Raw genomic sequence first — 17,278 nt, forward strand, 5'->3', positions numbered from 1 at the left:
GGCAAGGAAGCTTTCACAAGGGAGGGAGAATTGACGACCGGGGCATTGAGTAAGGATTCTAAGAAAAGGCCGGTGAAAACTTTCATATGGAACCTACTTATGTACACTCCGAAAACATGGACATTACAGCAGGATGATAGGTATAAATTGGAGGATTTCGAAAGGTAGGTGTGGAGATGGATGTACGAATCTAAGGGGGCCGAAAGGGAAACAAATATGGAAGTGCTAGAGTTAGGGAAGTAGAGAAGGTAAAGGGTAGAATAGGGAGTTGTTAGGATAAATTCTAATGTGACAGGAAAAATGGATGCAAAGCGTATTGATTGGCAGTGGAATGTTGAAGACTGTTATAGATGGGAGAATGTTAGGCAAACGAGGAAGGGTTAGGAATTGAATAAAGGTGTTGGACGAAATGGAGGGTGAAAAGAAGTTTTTGGGCTTAGTGTAGGGTAGGATGATGGGTGGTGTTCTGTTGGGAGAAAGAGACAAGATTGTAATATATATATATATATATATATATATATATATATATATATATATATATATATTACAATTAGACCAAAATTTCCATCAGCATTGGATTCAATTTCTTTAAGCTTCATATGCCTTCGAAACAAGTTTGAGAGATGTTAAAAGAAAAGATTTACAAAATTTCCCTCAAAAATGTAATTATTAAAGCGATAGATTGATATTAGAGCATTGCTGTTATAATACTCTGTATATACATACTGCTAGGAATTTAATTTTCGGGTGACTACTAAATTTATTAACTGCCAATTTACGTGTGCAACATCTGGGTGATCAATTGAACTAAATGAAGCCATATCCTTGACGAACTATGACTGTGGATCCTTACCATCTTGCTGTGGAGAGTTTTTAACTTGCCATCGTTTTGGCAATCTTAAATGGTTTGCAATGAATCAAATGTCCCCAAGGATTCAAGCAAGAGGTCGACTGTAAATGAATTACTCTTTGTTAAATGTTCAACTTTACGTAACAGAGTATTAACCATTGCGCAAAGAATTACGTTAGGTGGCTATAACTGAAAGCCTACCCTTTCACTTGCCATCTAAATGTTTTAGCGCTTGGTTAGTATATGTTTGATTAATGTTATCAATTTTTGAAACGCCATGACAAAGAACAAGGGCCACCATCAATTGATTCAATTTGCGAGTGATTCAAAGTGTCCTTGTTTTCATGACTAATTTTGAATCCCTCATCTCAGTTGAAATCAATTTCATTTTATCGTATCCAGTAGTCATGTGTCAAAAGAAATAAAAATTCCTTTGGAGGATTACCACGCTTTTATTCAGTAGAGGAGACTGACCGTGGTGACATATTAAGCAGAGTGACATTTAATCTGTGTCCGCTTTCCTAGGTACAAGGCTTAAAATATTGAGGCTCACTGAGACCGCGATGTCATTTTGAAGAATTCCCCCATTTTTGTAAATTACATTTGAGTATAACTTAATCGTTTACACAATATCTTACCTCTCGGCAAAATTGTCCGACATACAGTTTATTTTCCTGCCTTAGGAATTAATAGAAGTACATTTTTATTTAATCTAGGGATTAAAGATACTTAAAAAATACTCGATCACTGTTCCCCATTTTACTTCATGCTTTTGTTAAGGAGTAGTGCAAGCTCATTTTGTTTAAAGTAAAAACTTTTTTATTTCTCTTATAGAAAAATTAATTGCATGGCCTGGGAAGAAAATTACGGATGAGGGAGAAGAAAAGGGCTTCAAGCAAACTGTCGAATGGTTTGGCGATTTAAAGCGGAATTGGCTGCTCTCGTAGACATTTTGTTGACACGCTTTTCACCTGACGGCCAGTATAAGCCACTAGAGGATGGGATGGGAGTTAAATCGATGAAAACCGAGTTCAGATTCCGAGGGAGAGGTGAATTGCGCGCAGCAGGCAGTTGGACGCAGTGTCCAGGTGGCTACTGTTAACTGCGCCTTATTTTTAGTTGATCCTGTTCATCGACGTCAAACTAATTACGATAACTTTATCTGTGAAAAAAGATAAGCTCTTTCTTCAAATTGGTCGAAAGGATAGGGTAGATCATTGCATATTTTCCTGTGTAGATTATCGAGTAGATATATTTATCTTCTTAGACAGGAACAGGCACCGCCCATCAGATGATTGCAGTGACTGTTACGCACTTTCTTTCACACCGACGGCTCGGTTCCAATTCAATCGCTAATCAGCTTCATATTGGTATTCTGATTTCCGGATTAGCGCAACGGTAGGAAAACTTCTAGCACAGAACTTCGCACACGCAAGTACCGATACCAGGCTTGCCTCCCAAGGTGTTACCATACGATTTGTCCTACTTATCACCAATTAGCTCTTCCATGGAGACAACGAAAATCTACTCCATTGTCTGTTGCCTCTACAAAGAACTACTGCTATCTGTCAGTGGCTAATCGTAACTTTTAATAGGGGCAAAACTCATAGTAAAATTGGCACACGAGTAATTAGTTTTACTGAAAACCTAAATCCTAAGCTATGAGTTGCTACTATCGAAATCGTGATCTATTGATTCCACGAGATTCTAGGTGTCAGATAGTACGTTGATTCTTTAATATTTCTTGGGTTCAACTTTTAGTGGTAACTCTTCATTTATCACGTAGCTAAATGGCTACCGATGTTGTTCGTGTTGTGCGAGTTCTGTACGGAACGAAACCACACCCGCGTCGTCCAACTCAAAATAATTTTGATAGCCCTATTTGTGAGCAATGTTTGATATTTGTTTTTCTTATGCATATAATTTCGTTATCAACTATGGCAAACATGTCTTGTGAATGGGGACGGTTTAAATTTTTTTTGTTCCTAATGAAATTCATGTGGCATTCAAAATGGTGCATTAGCACTTTTATCATCAATACTGTGTTATTTTATAGATAAATTTGTTCATCTTCCCTGGGCTAATATAATGCATCGCTTTTGTTGTCTCCGCGGATATCTTTTATAGGACTACCCATTATGATTTCATCTTAAACTTCAACATCACTTCATTCATCCACACACATTGATGCATTAATTCATACAAAAGTAATGTGGGCGTAAGTGTGTTTGTGCAGCCGTTTGGGTACAATCAAATTAATAAATGCAGCTGTATTTCTAGGACTGAGAGAGAAGTTTCGTCCGAAATCCATTTTATCTCAGAGCTCTGCTAATCCCATCGACCTTTTTTCCGTCCCGTAAATCATCCTTTCCGTCACTCGGAGAGATACGAATCCAGAATCGAATTCCCTGGCTTATAAAGGAAGGAATTGGCCTCCAAACCTCGAATCTCAACGCCTTTCATGCAAAAACAAACCTCAAACTACGCTTATGCTCAAGGAGGCGTAAATTTCTGATTTTCGTGCTCCAGAAAGTCTCCATTGAATTAGTCTGAACCATCTTTCAGTAATGAAGAACGCAAGGTAAGTAAGAAATGGGAAAATTTATTTTCACAAAGATAATTTTCAAAAATGCTTTTGCTGGAAATTTTCGAAACTAGTCAAGAGAAGTCAGGAGCAACGAAGTAACCGGAGCAGTATTTATGGTGTGTGGGCGATTCACGAGTTCACGTTTCAACCGATTTATTTTCCAGAAAGCAAAATTTCTGGTTTTTTTTCGACTCGGAGAATGATCACTGCAAAGCTGAATTCGCTCTTGGAGGCGGAAATGATAAGAGAGTCCCCGCAGGTGTGGTAGCCGTCGTGAACTTGTTCGTTTGCGCTATCGTATTTGTGCACCACCATGACTCTTGAATCAGGAAACAAAAGTGATGAAGGCACCGTTCCGTTTCTCCAGCTTTCATTGGTGCTGTTTGCAGTGTGCTCCTTGAGTGAAAAGGATGAGCTGGCATAAGATTTTTCTTTTCTCATTTTGTAATGACGTTTGAGTGAAATAGTCTTTGGCCGAATATCGCTCTCGGGCGTTAATTATCATACCTAATTCTGTGTATGATGGTGATTCGCAGAAAAAAAAGAATCATTAAAAGGTCATAAATTCATGACTCCTTTCTATGATTTCTCCCCATTTCCTTTGACGGCCAGTTTTTTTTCTGAGGCTTTTTTATGGCAAAAAAATATTTATTTGTATATATATATATATATATATATATATATATATATATATATATATATATATATATATATATATATATATATGTGTATATATATATATATATATATGTGTATATATATATATATATATATATATGTGTATATATATATATATATATATATATATATATATATATATATATATATATATATATATATATATGGGCGTGAAATTCTGTTTAAATTTGTATGCATGTCAGATGTAACGCACAATTTTTGTTGGTTATCGATTCTATAAATTACTTGTGCTATCCTATTTGCTTTATGACTAATAACTATGATATTACGATGCGTGATTACTGCGGTATAAAATAAATAAGCTTAAGGTGTTGTTTCTTATTCTGATTTTAACAGCTCTTTAACTAGTGAGGAGTTTGAGTTAACAGAACTTAATATCCCAGTTTTGATGGTATATATGCTCCTTGACATCTTCTATATTATAAATTTATCGAGACATCATCACTGTTGCGGTTGCTTTCTTACTTTGTTACGTGGATTGTCATTACCTAATTATTTTAATAGTGTCTTACAGTATGTACTGCATGCTGTCGCTGTTGCGCGTTGCTTCCAATAGTGCGTGTTTATACTCGTATATATAGAATTTAGTTAATAAAGTAAATAAGCGGTTTCTTCATTTATGAATAAATTAGGAACATATGGCCCTCTATTACCTATAATTCTTACAGGAACGCTACAAATGACGATAAAGTTAACAAACGCCCAAGACCCAGTGGGTAGGGGAAAATTCGCCTAGGCGGAAATCGAAACCACGATCTCCAGATTTATAGGAGTTAAACATACCACCACCGAAGCGTTATTTGGTGTACTTAAGTCCTAAGTGTATTGAGCCTAGAGAAAAAAATACTAATTTTTGGTACCCCATCAATTGCCCCTACCACCAAAATCCAGAATTTAGTGTTTCACGCAAGCATATAAGTGAAGCAGAAAAGCTATATTTAACGGTGAACGAGTTATGTCAATAATGGACTCGATAAGAAGGATTATCGTTTCAGAAGATAATGAGGATATGTGGCAAACTCAAAGCAAATGATACAATTCAGTTCTGCGGGCAATATGATTTGTATTTCGTTCGCGTGAGTCGTCATGTTGATTTTAAACGAATGTAACAATGCTAAGTCCCACGCGCGAAATTTAATTTAACATTAAATAACTCTAAAAGCTATGCGGTAAACACCGATTGGTGATAAGCTACTTTAATGTATCTATTTATGACGTCACTATGACTTTGTTATAATCAGTAAGTTTGGTTTTTGTATATCCTTCTTTGGCAACAAAGTTGACATAAGTCAAAAATGGACATTGTTCTGAAGAATAAGTAAAATAATAGCACAAATGTTATTTTTGAAGTATATACTAGAGAAGTTTAAATATTTTATTAATGTGCATGGTTACAATTTAGATTCATTAAATCAAAGTATATGAATCAAATGTTACCAGGTGCATGATGATTAGTCATGACATTTTTAATAACGTAAATTTAAAAATAAATCCAATAAATAATCTTTATTTCAGTCATATGGAGCTTAGTAGAACAGAATAATTTAAATAAATTCGTTTATATTGATTGTGAATTACTGATTGTGTGACAGTAAATAGTTTTTTATCTGTATTCTTCCTCGTCGTATTGTTTGATGAAGAAATTAAAAATTAGTTCTTCATCAACTCGTAATTTTATGCTACCCATTTTTGCTACAAATATTTTGTCTTGGAAACCTTAATGTAAATTCTGTAACTTCTTGCTGGAGTTTTTATCTTCTATAGGAATATTTGATGCTGCGAGTCAAAGGGTAATTAGGTGAAACGTTTTGTAGCGCCTTTATCCGATAACTGAGTTGCACTGGCAGACTGGGACTGAATTTATGTCCTAAATTTTTTATATTCTGGTTAAGTTTTAACTTTAAATAAAAAGCTACGTCCAATAGTGGGCTATTTAGCTCCTGGTCACAGAAAATTTTAAATTATAAAGCAGTAATTTTCCGTTAGATAATGCAATTGCTTCATCTTCAAGATATTCCATGCCATAGGAGATGATTACATTGGCACTCACATGTCCTCTGTCAAGCAATAAAATGGAATTAGTTAGAAGTTTGAATGGTAACGTGAACTTTGTAGCTGAATGCCACTTCCTGAAACACCGAACAATTGAACTTGATTACTCTGATTTTTTTCGATAGGCCAAGAGAATTCGAAGGCAAAAGCCCCACAGCTAATTGATGTTTTATAGATCGGTGATTTAATCCCCTTCTTTTTCGAAAGACAAGCAGCGCCATCGGAGTCTACCAACCGCACCATTGACCTACATATCTAATCCAAGTTGAAGACTATTAAAAACAGTTCACGGAATTAAATTAAAAGTTGACAGTGTTTTACTTTTGTCACAGTTCCCTCTTATGAGCTATTCCCAACAATTTAGGGTATCACTTATTAAAATTATTTAAGGTTCACTTCATCCGTGATGAGAGTTAAAATACTCTTGTGTGAATATTTCTATCAAGGAGGTCAATTTTTCAGTCGGGTCATGATGACGTTAGTAGTCCCAAGTCCCTTGACCCCAGCTGGTCAGTGACGCCAACATGTAAACTGAGCCTCTACAATCCAGACATTAATCAGCAAGGGAAGTCGTGTACCCGTTTTTCTCTTAAGATTAGACAAGAGACCGCCTGGCTTGATGAGTGAATTTTTCCGACAGGAACATAACATCGTCACCATGACTAACCAGTCGTGTGGAATGGCGATCGAAGACCGGCGTCGCACTTCGGCGATTCACCTTGCCGCTATGGATTCGCTTCCGTCGTGTTGTACCATTCCCGTGGTGCATCCACTCCGGCTGACATTCCCCTCGCCCGTGACATCGGCTCCCTCCCAGGGGCGATGGTCACCCGAGCCACTCAAATGTGCGGGGATTCCCCAGGCGGCGTTCTTTTTCCTCCGTTGCCGGTGAGGACGGGGGTCCGCGAGGGAGGCCGCCAAGGGTGGCAGTTTTTTTGGTTATCGGTCCCCCAAGTGCTCCGCCACGGTTGAAGATCACTCACACGAGTGGCTCCCGCTTGTGTCACATCGACGGCTCAAAATACTGGGCAATACTTAAGTGACATGGTATCGTAGCCACCCCCACGCTTTCCTCTACAAATCGTCGAAAAATGATTTGTTACAGTAAATTATTTATGTATGATTTTTAATATATTCTGAGAAAATCAGTTGGGCTATGTTTATTGAAATTATTTATCCAGTTTTGAAATTATTTATTTATTTGGGATAATTTTGTGTTCATGTTTGTGAAGTGACGATTAGAAACTTAGGCGCTTTTACCTTATATAAGAGTTGGGAAAACATTTTGACCCTATAGTCCTCCGAGTGCATATATTTACGCAATGGAGCCTGATGTACATGTAATGTGGATTGTGGGTACTTCGAGGGGACCCTGTAGTCGTTTTTCCGCTGATCGAACCATTTCGTGTTGCTCCGGCGAGCCACATGTACACGCGTCAAGTGCTCTGCGGGTTTCCCCACCGCTGCTGCTCTATACCAAAGGATTTTTGTGGAATACCGTGGTATTTCCTGGAGATGATTTTCTCGAGCAGTATGATTTTTTGTAATGGTTTATCGGAGTGAAAATCCCAAATGATGTAATTTTTTCCATGAATCTTGAATTTTCCATCCCATATTGGTTTTTAATGTTATTTAGACGAGTTATCTATGGAGCTCAGCTTGCTACACTTAAACATCATTTTATATTCACATAGTGAATTGCGTCTAAAGTAAATTCAGGGATTTCAGAATTGCCGAAAAAGAGGTACGGTCCATTATTGTGTACCAAGTGAAATTTATGAACGGTGGTCTCTGAGGAGCATATCATTTATGAATTTCAGACGCGAAATTACTCGATTGTTATCGTGCTTCGTTCATTTGAAATCCAATCAGTTTTGCTACTGGAGATGGGCAGAGTAGAATTTTCTTCGCGAGACCAATTTTCTATACTTGTAGTGGAAATAGCAATACAATTGCAAATTTTTCGAATGTATCGTCTAGTTCTCAAACAGCAAGGACTTCGCAGCCCTCGATCAAGCACGAGTAAACATATTCCACATCATTCAATGTCATCGCTATTCTAGGCTAAGAATATTAAGTCTGCAATTAATATCCTGACCTTGATTTCCATTTTATTTCCTTTGAATATCTCCTCTTCAGTTGGCTCATGTTTGACTTGTGAAATATTTCCACCGACGCATTAAAACCTACCTCTCCTAATTGATTCGGACTTTTAAAGTAATTCCTATGAGTATTGCAAAAGGAAATTAAATATATTCAGAATGTTTTATTCTATTATGCAATGGAAATGTTCGTTAATGAAGAGCGGAGTTTACTGAATGATATAATTTTTTCTTTCTTTTTTCTCTGCCATTCCGTTTTTTCATATTTCGAGTTCCTTTTTCGTTCCAAAAATAATAAGGCATTAACGCGTTTCTCGTGCTGTTGGTTTTCGGCAGAGCGGTGTTATTTCTATTTCTGCATTCACGTTTCCATTGAGTCGAGTTTTCATTTTCTGCAGAGTTAAATATAAAAAAAACATTATAGAATCGTTTTTGCTTACAGATTTACCCTAAGAAATAAAATACCTGTAGGTACGTTTTTTCGTGATTGATGAATCTAACGCGTCAGCCGAAGAAACATCCCGCGTTTAGCGTGAATTCTGTATTTCTACCTACATCGTGACAAATTTGTAGTGTTGATCCGTGTTATATATAGACTGTCAGGTGAATAAAAAAATTAATTCAAGTATAAAGCTTTGAGCACTAGCTTTTGTGGGTCTCATAGGGTTTTCCGCGGAAATAAATGCATTTTAAATTAAATGATTCCATTTTAAATGAAAAATAGGTGCCTCTGACTCATATTGAACTTGACTTGATCTCCACTTAACGTTCAGCATTATTCCTATTTCATTCCTATTCCTATTTCATTCCTATTCCTATTTCATTCCTATTCCTATTTCATTCCTATTCCTATTTCATTCCTATTCCTATTTCAATCCTATTACTATTTCAATCCTATTACTATTTCATTCCTATTCCTGTTTCATTCCTATTCCTGTTTCATTCCTACACCTATTTCAATCCTTTTCCTATTTCATTCCTATTCCATTCCTATTCCTATTTCATTCCTACACATATTTCAATCCTTTTCCTATTTCATTCCTATTCCATTCCTATTCCTATTTCATTCCTACACCTATTTCAATCCTTTTCCTATTTCATTCCTTTTCCTATTTCATTCCTATTCCATTCCTATTCCTATTTCATTCATATTCCTATTTTATTCCTATACCTATTTCATTCATGGTACGTGGTCACTAGCAAGCAATTTAACGTTTTGGGTTTGTTATTTATTCCCTCCCTCTCAATCCTTATTCGATGTCTTCTTCGCTGCCTTCGTTATCCACTGCGTTGATTGTTCATTCTTCGTCCGACGACTGAGCTCATTGGGAATCCCGGCGCTTGTACCGTGGTCCCTCGAAAGAGGGATATCCAAGGCTGTCACTAACTTAGACTCGTGGATTTTTTTTGTTAAATAACAAAAATTAACAATTACCCATTCTCTCAAGGAGCTGCGAAGAAGACAATGGCTACTTTTTTCCTCTCTTCCGTAAAGATAGCTTGACCGCTGAATGGCAAAAAAAATTCTCTGCTGAAAGTAAGACGCGTTTTATGTTTTGCGAGTTTTTTCTTTAATTCTGGGGAACGGGAGATTTTGATGTCTATTGGAGCCATAATGTTTCGAGAAAAAGACTGCCGTGATGAAGTTTTCCCCTTTTTTTGCATTCCGTCTCGTCTTGCGGCCCTAACAAATGGTCACCTCAAAGAGTTTTTGATTTTTTTAGTTGTTGTTATTTAACAATGCAATAAGCTTAATTACCCGTGTTATAGTCATTTTCCAAGAACTCTGATGAATGGGGAAATGGAAATATTCTGTAGGACTTATGAAAGATTCAGCGTCTAGTCTAGAATGGAGCGCAATTGTGTTGGCTTTCAATATATGTCAATCGTTTAAATTAGTTAGATCTTAGGGAACTCATATAAATAAAGTAAACACATTGAAATGTATGTATCACTTTTGCCGTTGCTGAGATCTTTTATTTTTCACGACAGGTTAGTTAATATTTGTTTACTCAGAAAAACAGTAATTTCGTGGGGCACTATGCTGAGGGATATTTATCATTGCGAGCATTTCACTTCACCTGGGAGGGGCATGGTCTCCGATGTCGTTAGCGGACCTCGACTTGCGATTTAAGTCGAATATGATCTCCTTAACTATCGGAATACGAAATATCAAGATTTTTTCGTATTACAAAAAGTGGAAAATCTTTCATAAGCCAAAAAAGGATTAAGTTCATTCGTTTGGATATTGCAACTGTTAGCCTTCAGTAGTTAACTAGAGTTTCTGTTGATTCGGAAGAATTGATTAAGCTTTCGTTCATTTAGGATAAGGTTTTAATTTTGAAATGGTGCCACATGCAGACACACCATAAAGAAATGCTTTTTTAAGTTAAATTCAGCTATATCATATATCATCACCGTTCAAATCCATTTTTGGATATTATTTTTAGTTATTTGGTGTACAGTATTTTTTGTAGTGATTTCTAATCTCATTTTAAGATATTCAATATTTTTTTCTAATTTTTCGAATTCAGTTTTCATTGCGAAATAATTAGTAGGGCTCAATTTAATTCATCATTTTATGAATAATTCCCATGTTTTGAAGTCGTAGATCGCTAGAGATAAAAACAAATAATTTTGCAGTTGGAATCATTTGGAGCAACTTGATGAAATTCGTCATGAAAACAAAAACTGCTTTAGTTTTTCAATTTTTAAAGCATTTTGCAACTACGGTGGATTCATAGTAATTTCTTGGAAATAAGTTATTTAGGAAAAAAACGCTACATCCATTTTTTTCAGTTAAGCTTCACTCAGCGCAAATCCAATGCAACTATTTTTGACCCTGATTTAGATGACAGTTATTTGAACTCTAGTGGTGTTACGTGAATTGTTTTTGTATATGAATGGATATAAAATGGTTTAATCCCGGTGATGCGCCCAAATGTCAAATCGGTCGTAAATACAAAAATGTATTTGCTTAATATTGGTTCGATTTGGATCCCATATCTTGCCTTGACTGCATGCGTACTTCAATGACCATTCATATGGACTGTTTTATGACTTAAATATGCCTTTGAATTTAATGTGGCATTGAACTTCGAACTATATGAGTAAAGATTGTATGTGAACTTCTATAATGTTTTGGGAAATAAATTGTAGATGCTCTATCAATGCATTCTTTAGTTGTGATCTAACAATAGATGAATTGGAATCTGCCATTAAGAGTCACGATATCATGTGATGTGATGATGTTAAGACTTTACCAGGAATTATTATTTTTTATATTATTTATGAGAGACAAGAAACATGTCAGGTCTGTCAAAAAATATTCTAGTTTCCCCTTCCATTCTGCCATCCAGAGCTCGGCTTGTATTTGCAAAAGTAAACTTCGACTCTTTTGCTTGACCATCTCATAAAGTGAGTGAGTGTATCGGTTTTTTCCTTGTATACCGACGACGTGTTCCTGCGGTTAATTAGCACGTCGCTCCAATTCTCTGGGTGTCGTCGGTTGACGAACCATGGCCTATATTTAAGAGACTGTTGTGACTTGCACGTGTTTCAAGGAACGACGTATTGAGATTCTGTGGACTTAAGAGTATGCAAGCATTGCAAAATTAATGTATTCCTGTACATAACCGGGAACTTCATACCAACTCCAAAGGAAGAAACACGTACATTGTCATATCTGAGAAGGAAAATGTTTACCACATGTCAGTAAAAAGAAGTCAGTAAACTAATAAACTGTATCAAATTGGGAGGGAAATAAAAGTATTCATTAACAAGATCAAAGTAAATTAGTTATAAAAGTCACCTCAATAAAAAGTAATTACTTAAAGGGCAGATGTCACAGCTAATTTGAATGCGTAAAACTTTTTGAAAATGGAAAATAAGCCTGGCCCTGTTTGTCAGAAATTCTATTAAAGGGAAAGATTTTTAGAGGGAAGAAATTGGCGGGAGATCGTGATTGCAGTGTGGGCTGAAATTAGAAAAAAACTGTCCAAAATACGAAATTCTTTTTTTATTTTACTATCCAGGAAAATGAAAGACCTCTAACGGTCGCTCAAAAATGATTAGTGTACCTTTTACGACGTATCATTTATCCTCCGTCTTCAATTTTCTGTGAAAATTTTGAATGTTAAACTGTCCTAGAATATGTTAAAGGATTTTTTTTCAAGTAAAAACTATGAGACGTAATAAAATAGCTGTATACCTTTTTTTTGCAAAGACAGAAAAAAGTTCTCGCGATCTTATTCGCATTTTCCATGAATTGGAGAGCGAGAGAGGAAGAGAGAAGGCACGAGGTGGCCTCCAAACTGGCGAAGAAAAGAACCTTGATTACACCGATAAGAAAATGGAGATTTTGTGAGTAAATGAGCCCATTCCAATCTAGCGGAGCTATCAGAAGAGGAGACAATTTAATGATCTCCGCTTCGTTAACTCAAAGCCCGAGCAAAACTTTCCGTAGAGCAGCCGATCTACGCGGTCAAAGATGATCCAAACTCTTAGGGTGTAAGATAAGCTTAACATGCTTACGAGTATCCGGATGGTGTATCTTGGAGGAAGTTTTATGCAAAGTCTATCTGCGGCATCAAGAATCGTGAAATGGATATGAACTAATTCAAGTTCTTGCAGGAAAAAGAAAGAGTTCACGTTGGCGTTCAATCAGGTTCTGACGAGAAACATTTGGCCTTATCAACCCTAACTCATTTATCAGTTAGGAGTTCCATGGAGAAAAGATTGGAAAATATTTTGTTCGTGAGCTCCCCAGGTCCTCCTCTACAGTTATAAATTGGTCAGGGTCGACGTAGATTTCAGGAAGATGTCATGTTGCATCGATTGCCGTCAATTAAAATTCCAAAAGGTATTAATTACTGTGAGTTTCAATACGGGTCTATCTTATTAAATTTTATTTTTTCCTGCCATTTCAGAATAATATTCAAATATCGGATGAACTCGAAAGTTACTCTTTTTTTCTTTATAAAGAACTATTATTGCAAAAAAAAATCTATCCATTAACGGCGACAATTACCCTCCAAAACGGTTTTTAAGTGGTCCACCGTGTCAAACAAATCCCTTTTCTCGGAGCCTTCGCGGTGTGGAAGGAGGAAGGTCAAAGGTTGTTCTCGTGGTAATTTGTCCATTTGTAGTTTAATGTGTGGTATGTGAATACGAAGGTTAAAGAGAAATTTATTAAGGAAAAGGGTGTTATAATATACTACCCTTATTATCTGGAAAGTATCAAAGGAAATCAGTCTTTAATTTAATCCTCCCCGTCTTTTTATCAATTCGTTAATTATAAATTGGTTTATCCATAACGTATTGCTCCTAATACGATCGTAATCCTCGTATTTATGGATGTCGTTTTAACGAAGGGAAGTTGGAAGTCACTCTTGTAAAGTTTAAGAATTCCTACCAAATCAATGTGTACCTACCATAATCACAGTAGTTGAACCATGAGGCCACTCTGATTTTCGTCGTGGTAATCGGTCGCAACTTTTCCTGTCAGATTCTCTATCTCAAGGCTCTCTTGAAACAAAATACTGTGGGACGAGCCTCACCAACTGTAAACATACTTACATTTATTTTTGGATAAAACGACGTTTCCATTTTGTTATGGAAAAATATAAATATTTAAAAAATATCATTGAAAATATTAAGCATATTAAAGCATATCAGTCTTAGAGTTGGCCATAATTTTTATTCAAAAAGTTTTCTCCGACGGTTCTACAGAGGCTTAAATTTTTTGACGAGTGTTTTAACAAGTTCTGTTGCATTTTTGTCCTCGCATTGTTTAAATGCTTAAGAAATAGGATAAATAATGGTAGTAGGAAAATTCCGGCCATTTTTCCTACTTCTAATTACATATGGTACAGCATGGAAAAAATTGGAAAAAGATCATGTTTAGTTTTTTTAAAAAACTCCGGATTAAAATATCAATCTTATGGCCAATTCTTTTGGAGTTGGCGGCGGGGTCCACTCACACAAACGAGATTCCCAGGGAAAGGGAAAAAAGAGGGTAGTAATGTCGTTATTTTGCGTAGAAGTAATTTAACATGCAAATAGTGTGTTGGTCTTAAACAGACATGGAATGAACTTCATCGACGGCAATCTGGATGTGTCGTTCACTCCCGATTAGGTTCAATGGTCAGGCATGTAATCCGATTGTGGGCCTATTTTTCAGAGAACGAACATGACGAAGTCAAGTTCCCGTCATTCTGTTCCAACCAAATTCAATTTATGAGCAATGGGAGTGAAAATGATACGAAGCGAGAGGAAGGCGGGAGTTTGGAACGCACTTAGCGGGAATTTTTTGAAGCGCTGAGTGAAAGGATGGCGTTCTGCGGAAGGAATTAGTGAAGGGGAACGAGTGGATCCGCATGGGGTGGTGGGTTGGGAGTGGTGGGTTTGTGGTGGATGGAAGGGGATGAGACATCAGGATCCAAAGTGATCGAATTCCCTCCGCAGTTTCACTCCTTATTTTTCTCAGAACTACGGAGTGACACTCGCCACGGGGGACCGATGTGAACGAAAGATGAAATTGCAATTTGAATTGAATAATCATTTTCGCTTTGCCTACCGGACTCGTCAATTGTGGTTTGTGCCATTCCCGTATTTTAGCAAGGACAAGGGAATCCTAAAATTTTTGTCAAAGCTAGATAAAAGTTTCCTCTGAAAAGCAACCCACTGAAGTCAGTATTTAAACTCGTAACCTTGAAAAAAAAATTGGCAAGTGTTAATCCCAGGAGTCGCGACCCGACGAAAATTCGAGGACGGTGGTTTGCCTGTAACAGTTTTTGGTATCGTTCACTTTCCAACCAAACTTGCATAATTTGATCCGGTGTTGAGAAAATATTACTGATTTTTTCGTTCACTTTAAATTAGAGTTGTTTTTTTCCTTTCCGCCTTACATTTAAATCTGTGCTGTAATTTTAAAAAGTATTTTTTATTTATGGTGTGACCCTAGGCCCGGAGATAATGGTTTCCTCAGCTCAAAGAGTACCCTTTTTTCCCCAACGGAAATGTATTTTATGCTCTCCTTTGAAAGAATCTAATTATCATCTTAACTCGCCGTGGCAGTCAGAATCGTCATGGTTTCAATTCCTTATGCTGCTTAAATTATCAATTCTCTTGTATCCAGAAAGTGTGCATATTATTGGAACAAAGATGTTGCCCGCGTCAGGGCGGAGAGCGAGCGCACTATACGGCGCATTCAGAAACTCCTGAGCGCTGCTTTCGGACGCTTATGCAACCCAGTGGACTTCAATGTTGTCGTGGGCGACCTAATATCCAGGGGGACAATAAAATTGCCTTTTCTTGAGGAATGCACGCTGATGATTTAGTAGATGTCATTCAAGTGGCTCTTAGTCCCTGTTTTTAAAACTCGTGCTTGTATAAAATTACGTAGTTATATGCACGTTTCAACATTGACCCAATTTTCCTGTTTTATTTCCACTCTTAGTGGAAGGGAATTTATTTCATTGCAGAAGGTACGCAGTAAATTTTGCCGTATGTGATTACGTTTTTATTCAGTTCCCGAATATTTTGATTTTATCGCTAATGCGAGTAAAATCTTGAGGCATAGGCAATTATTTTTCTTAAAAAAGTGACAGAAGTTACTTTCGTGACCAACTGTTTGGCTGTTTTACTCACTCTAAATACTGGTGAATCATATCGAAAGTACTGAAATTTTTTATGATAGGAAGTAAATTTTGTTTGTAGCTATGATATTTTTGATTTTCCTCTGAAATTGGACGTCGCTCTGGTGTTTAGGCGTGATAATCATAATGTCACCTAAGAATTACTTTAAATAAACGCCTTTTGATGTGCCCTACAAATTTACTCAGCATTTATTTTATTTTCAAGTCTTTTTTGGGGAAGGATTGAGACTTGATAGTCCCTTCTTCCAAATAACCTCATTAAATTACATTGAAGACATTTACAAACACCCAAGCCATAGGTGGAGGAAAACCCACCTAGGGGAGAATCGAATCCGCGAATTCCCACCAACTTGGCTTGTGGGGTAACATCCTAGCTTCATTGTAGCCTCAGCAAGTTGTAGAAAACAAAGTGAAAATGTGTTACTGGTTTTTTTCAGTTTTCAAAATAAAAAATGCAATGAAATTAATTTATTTACCCTTTGAAGTGTTCAAATACTCTTACTTATAGAGCTTGAAAAATCAAGTCATTTGTTTCTTTCTGATTTAAACTCTTTCAAAGTGTGACATGGTTAAAATTTGTATTGAAAATCTCTTATCAAGGAAGTCATGATTTTCTGGAGGAACAGTGAAATTTTTTAAATAATCATAACTTCAACATATGGATAAATTTCATTGGCCTTCTTGGAATTTGTAATAACAGTAATTAATTTATTGCACATCTAAGTATATTAACTCGATATTTTAAACATGGCAGAACTAAATGTGAAATCACTTTATTTACTTACAGATTGTTGGGCAGTGAAGTCTTCCCAGGAGGCTGAGGGAGTGTTAGTATGGGCTGTTTATGGTAAGATGCAATCATATTCCACTACTTTTTAATTAAGTAATTTTATTTTTGATGCAATAGTCTTTAACATATTTCATACTAAAGATATTTCAGGGCCTATTTTTTTCTTAACCAGAAGTTTTCTTACTGCTTCTTTTACTGTTCTAGTAAAACTTTAGGTATGATGGTTTGAGTTATTGAATGTGATGGCTACTCGTAAAGAAAATGACTTGAATGAAAATTTATTTGAATTTGTTGATGAATAGTTGAATGTACAGTGAAGGGGGAGAAGTGTTTAATAACTGCAGACACTGTGCTGAAGAAAATCTTGGTGAAAAAGGCTAGACTTATTGAATGTGATGGTCATTCATCAGAACAGTGACTAATTGAAAATTTTATTTGAATATAATGATGGATAGTGGGTTATGAAGTGAAGAAATCAATAATAATATTTGCAAAATGTGTAGAGACCAGAACACTCTGAGACTGGAAAAAATATTCCTA

At 36.3% G+C, this 17,278-nt stretch overlaps 1 protein-coding gene across 9 annotated transcripts in view; it reads left to right on the top strand.

The window, feature by feature from the left end:
- Window positions 1–17,278, top strand: part of bsk (mitogen-activated protein kinase dJNK) — a 244,112-nt gene that overhangs the window by 192,447 nt on the left and 34,387 nt on the right. For all 9 annotated transcript variants that reach the window (XM_071582860.1, XM_071582859.1, XM_071582866.1 and 6 more), the window contains one exon: window positions 16,736–16,795. In XM_071582860.1, the coding sequence (XP_071438961.1) occupies window positions 16,793–16,795 (3 nt within the window). In that variant the 5' untranslated portion in view covers window positions 16,736–16,792. The remainder of the gene's footprint in view (window positions 1–16,735; window positions 16,796–17,278) is intronic.

Source organism: Hetaerina americana, unplaced genomic scaffold (assembly GCF_022747635.1).
Source record: "Hetaerina americana unplaced genomic scaffold, ioHetAmer1.1.p SCAF_12, whole genome shotgun sequence".
Classification (NCBI taxonomy): Eukaryota; Metazoa; Arthropoda; class Insecta; order Odonata; family Calopterygidae; genus Hetaerina; species Hetaerina americana.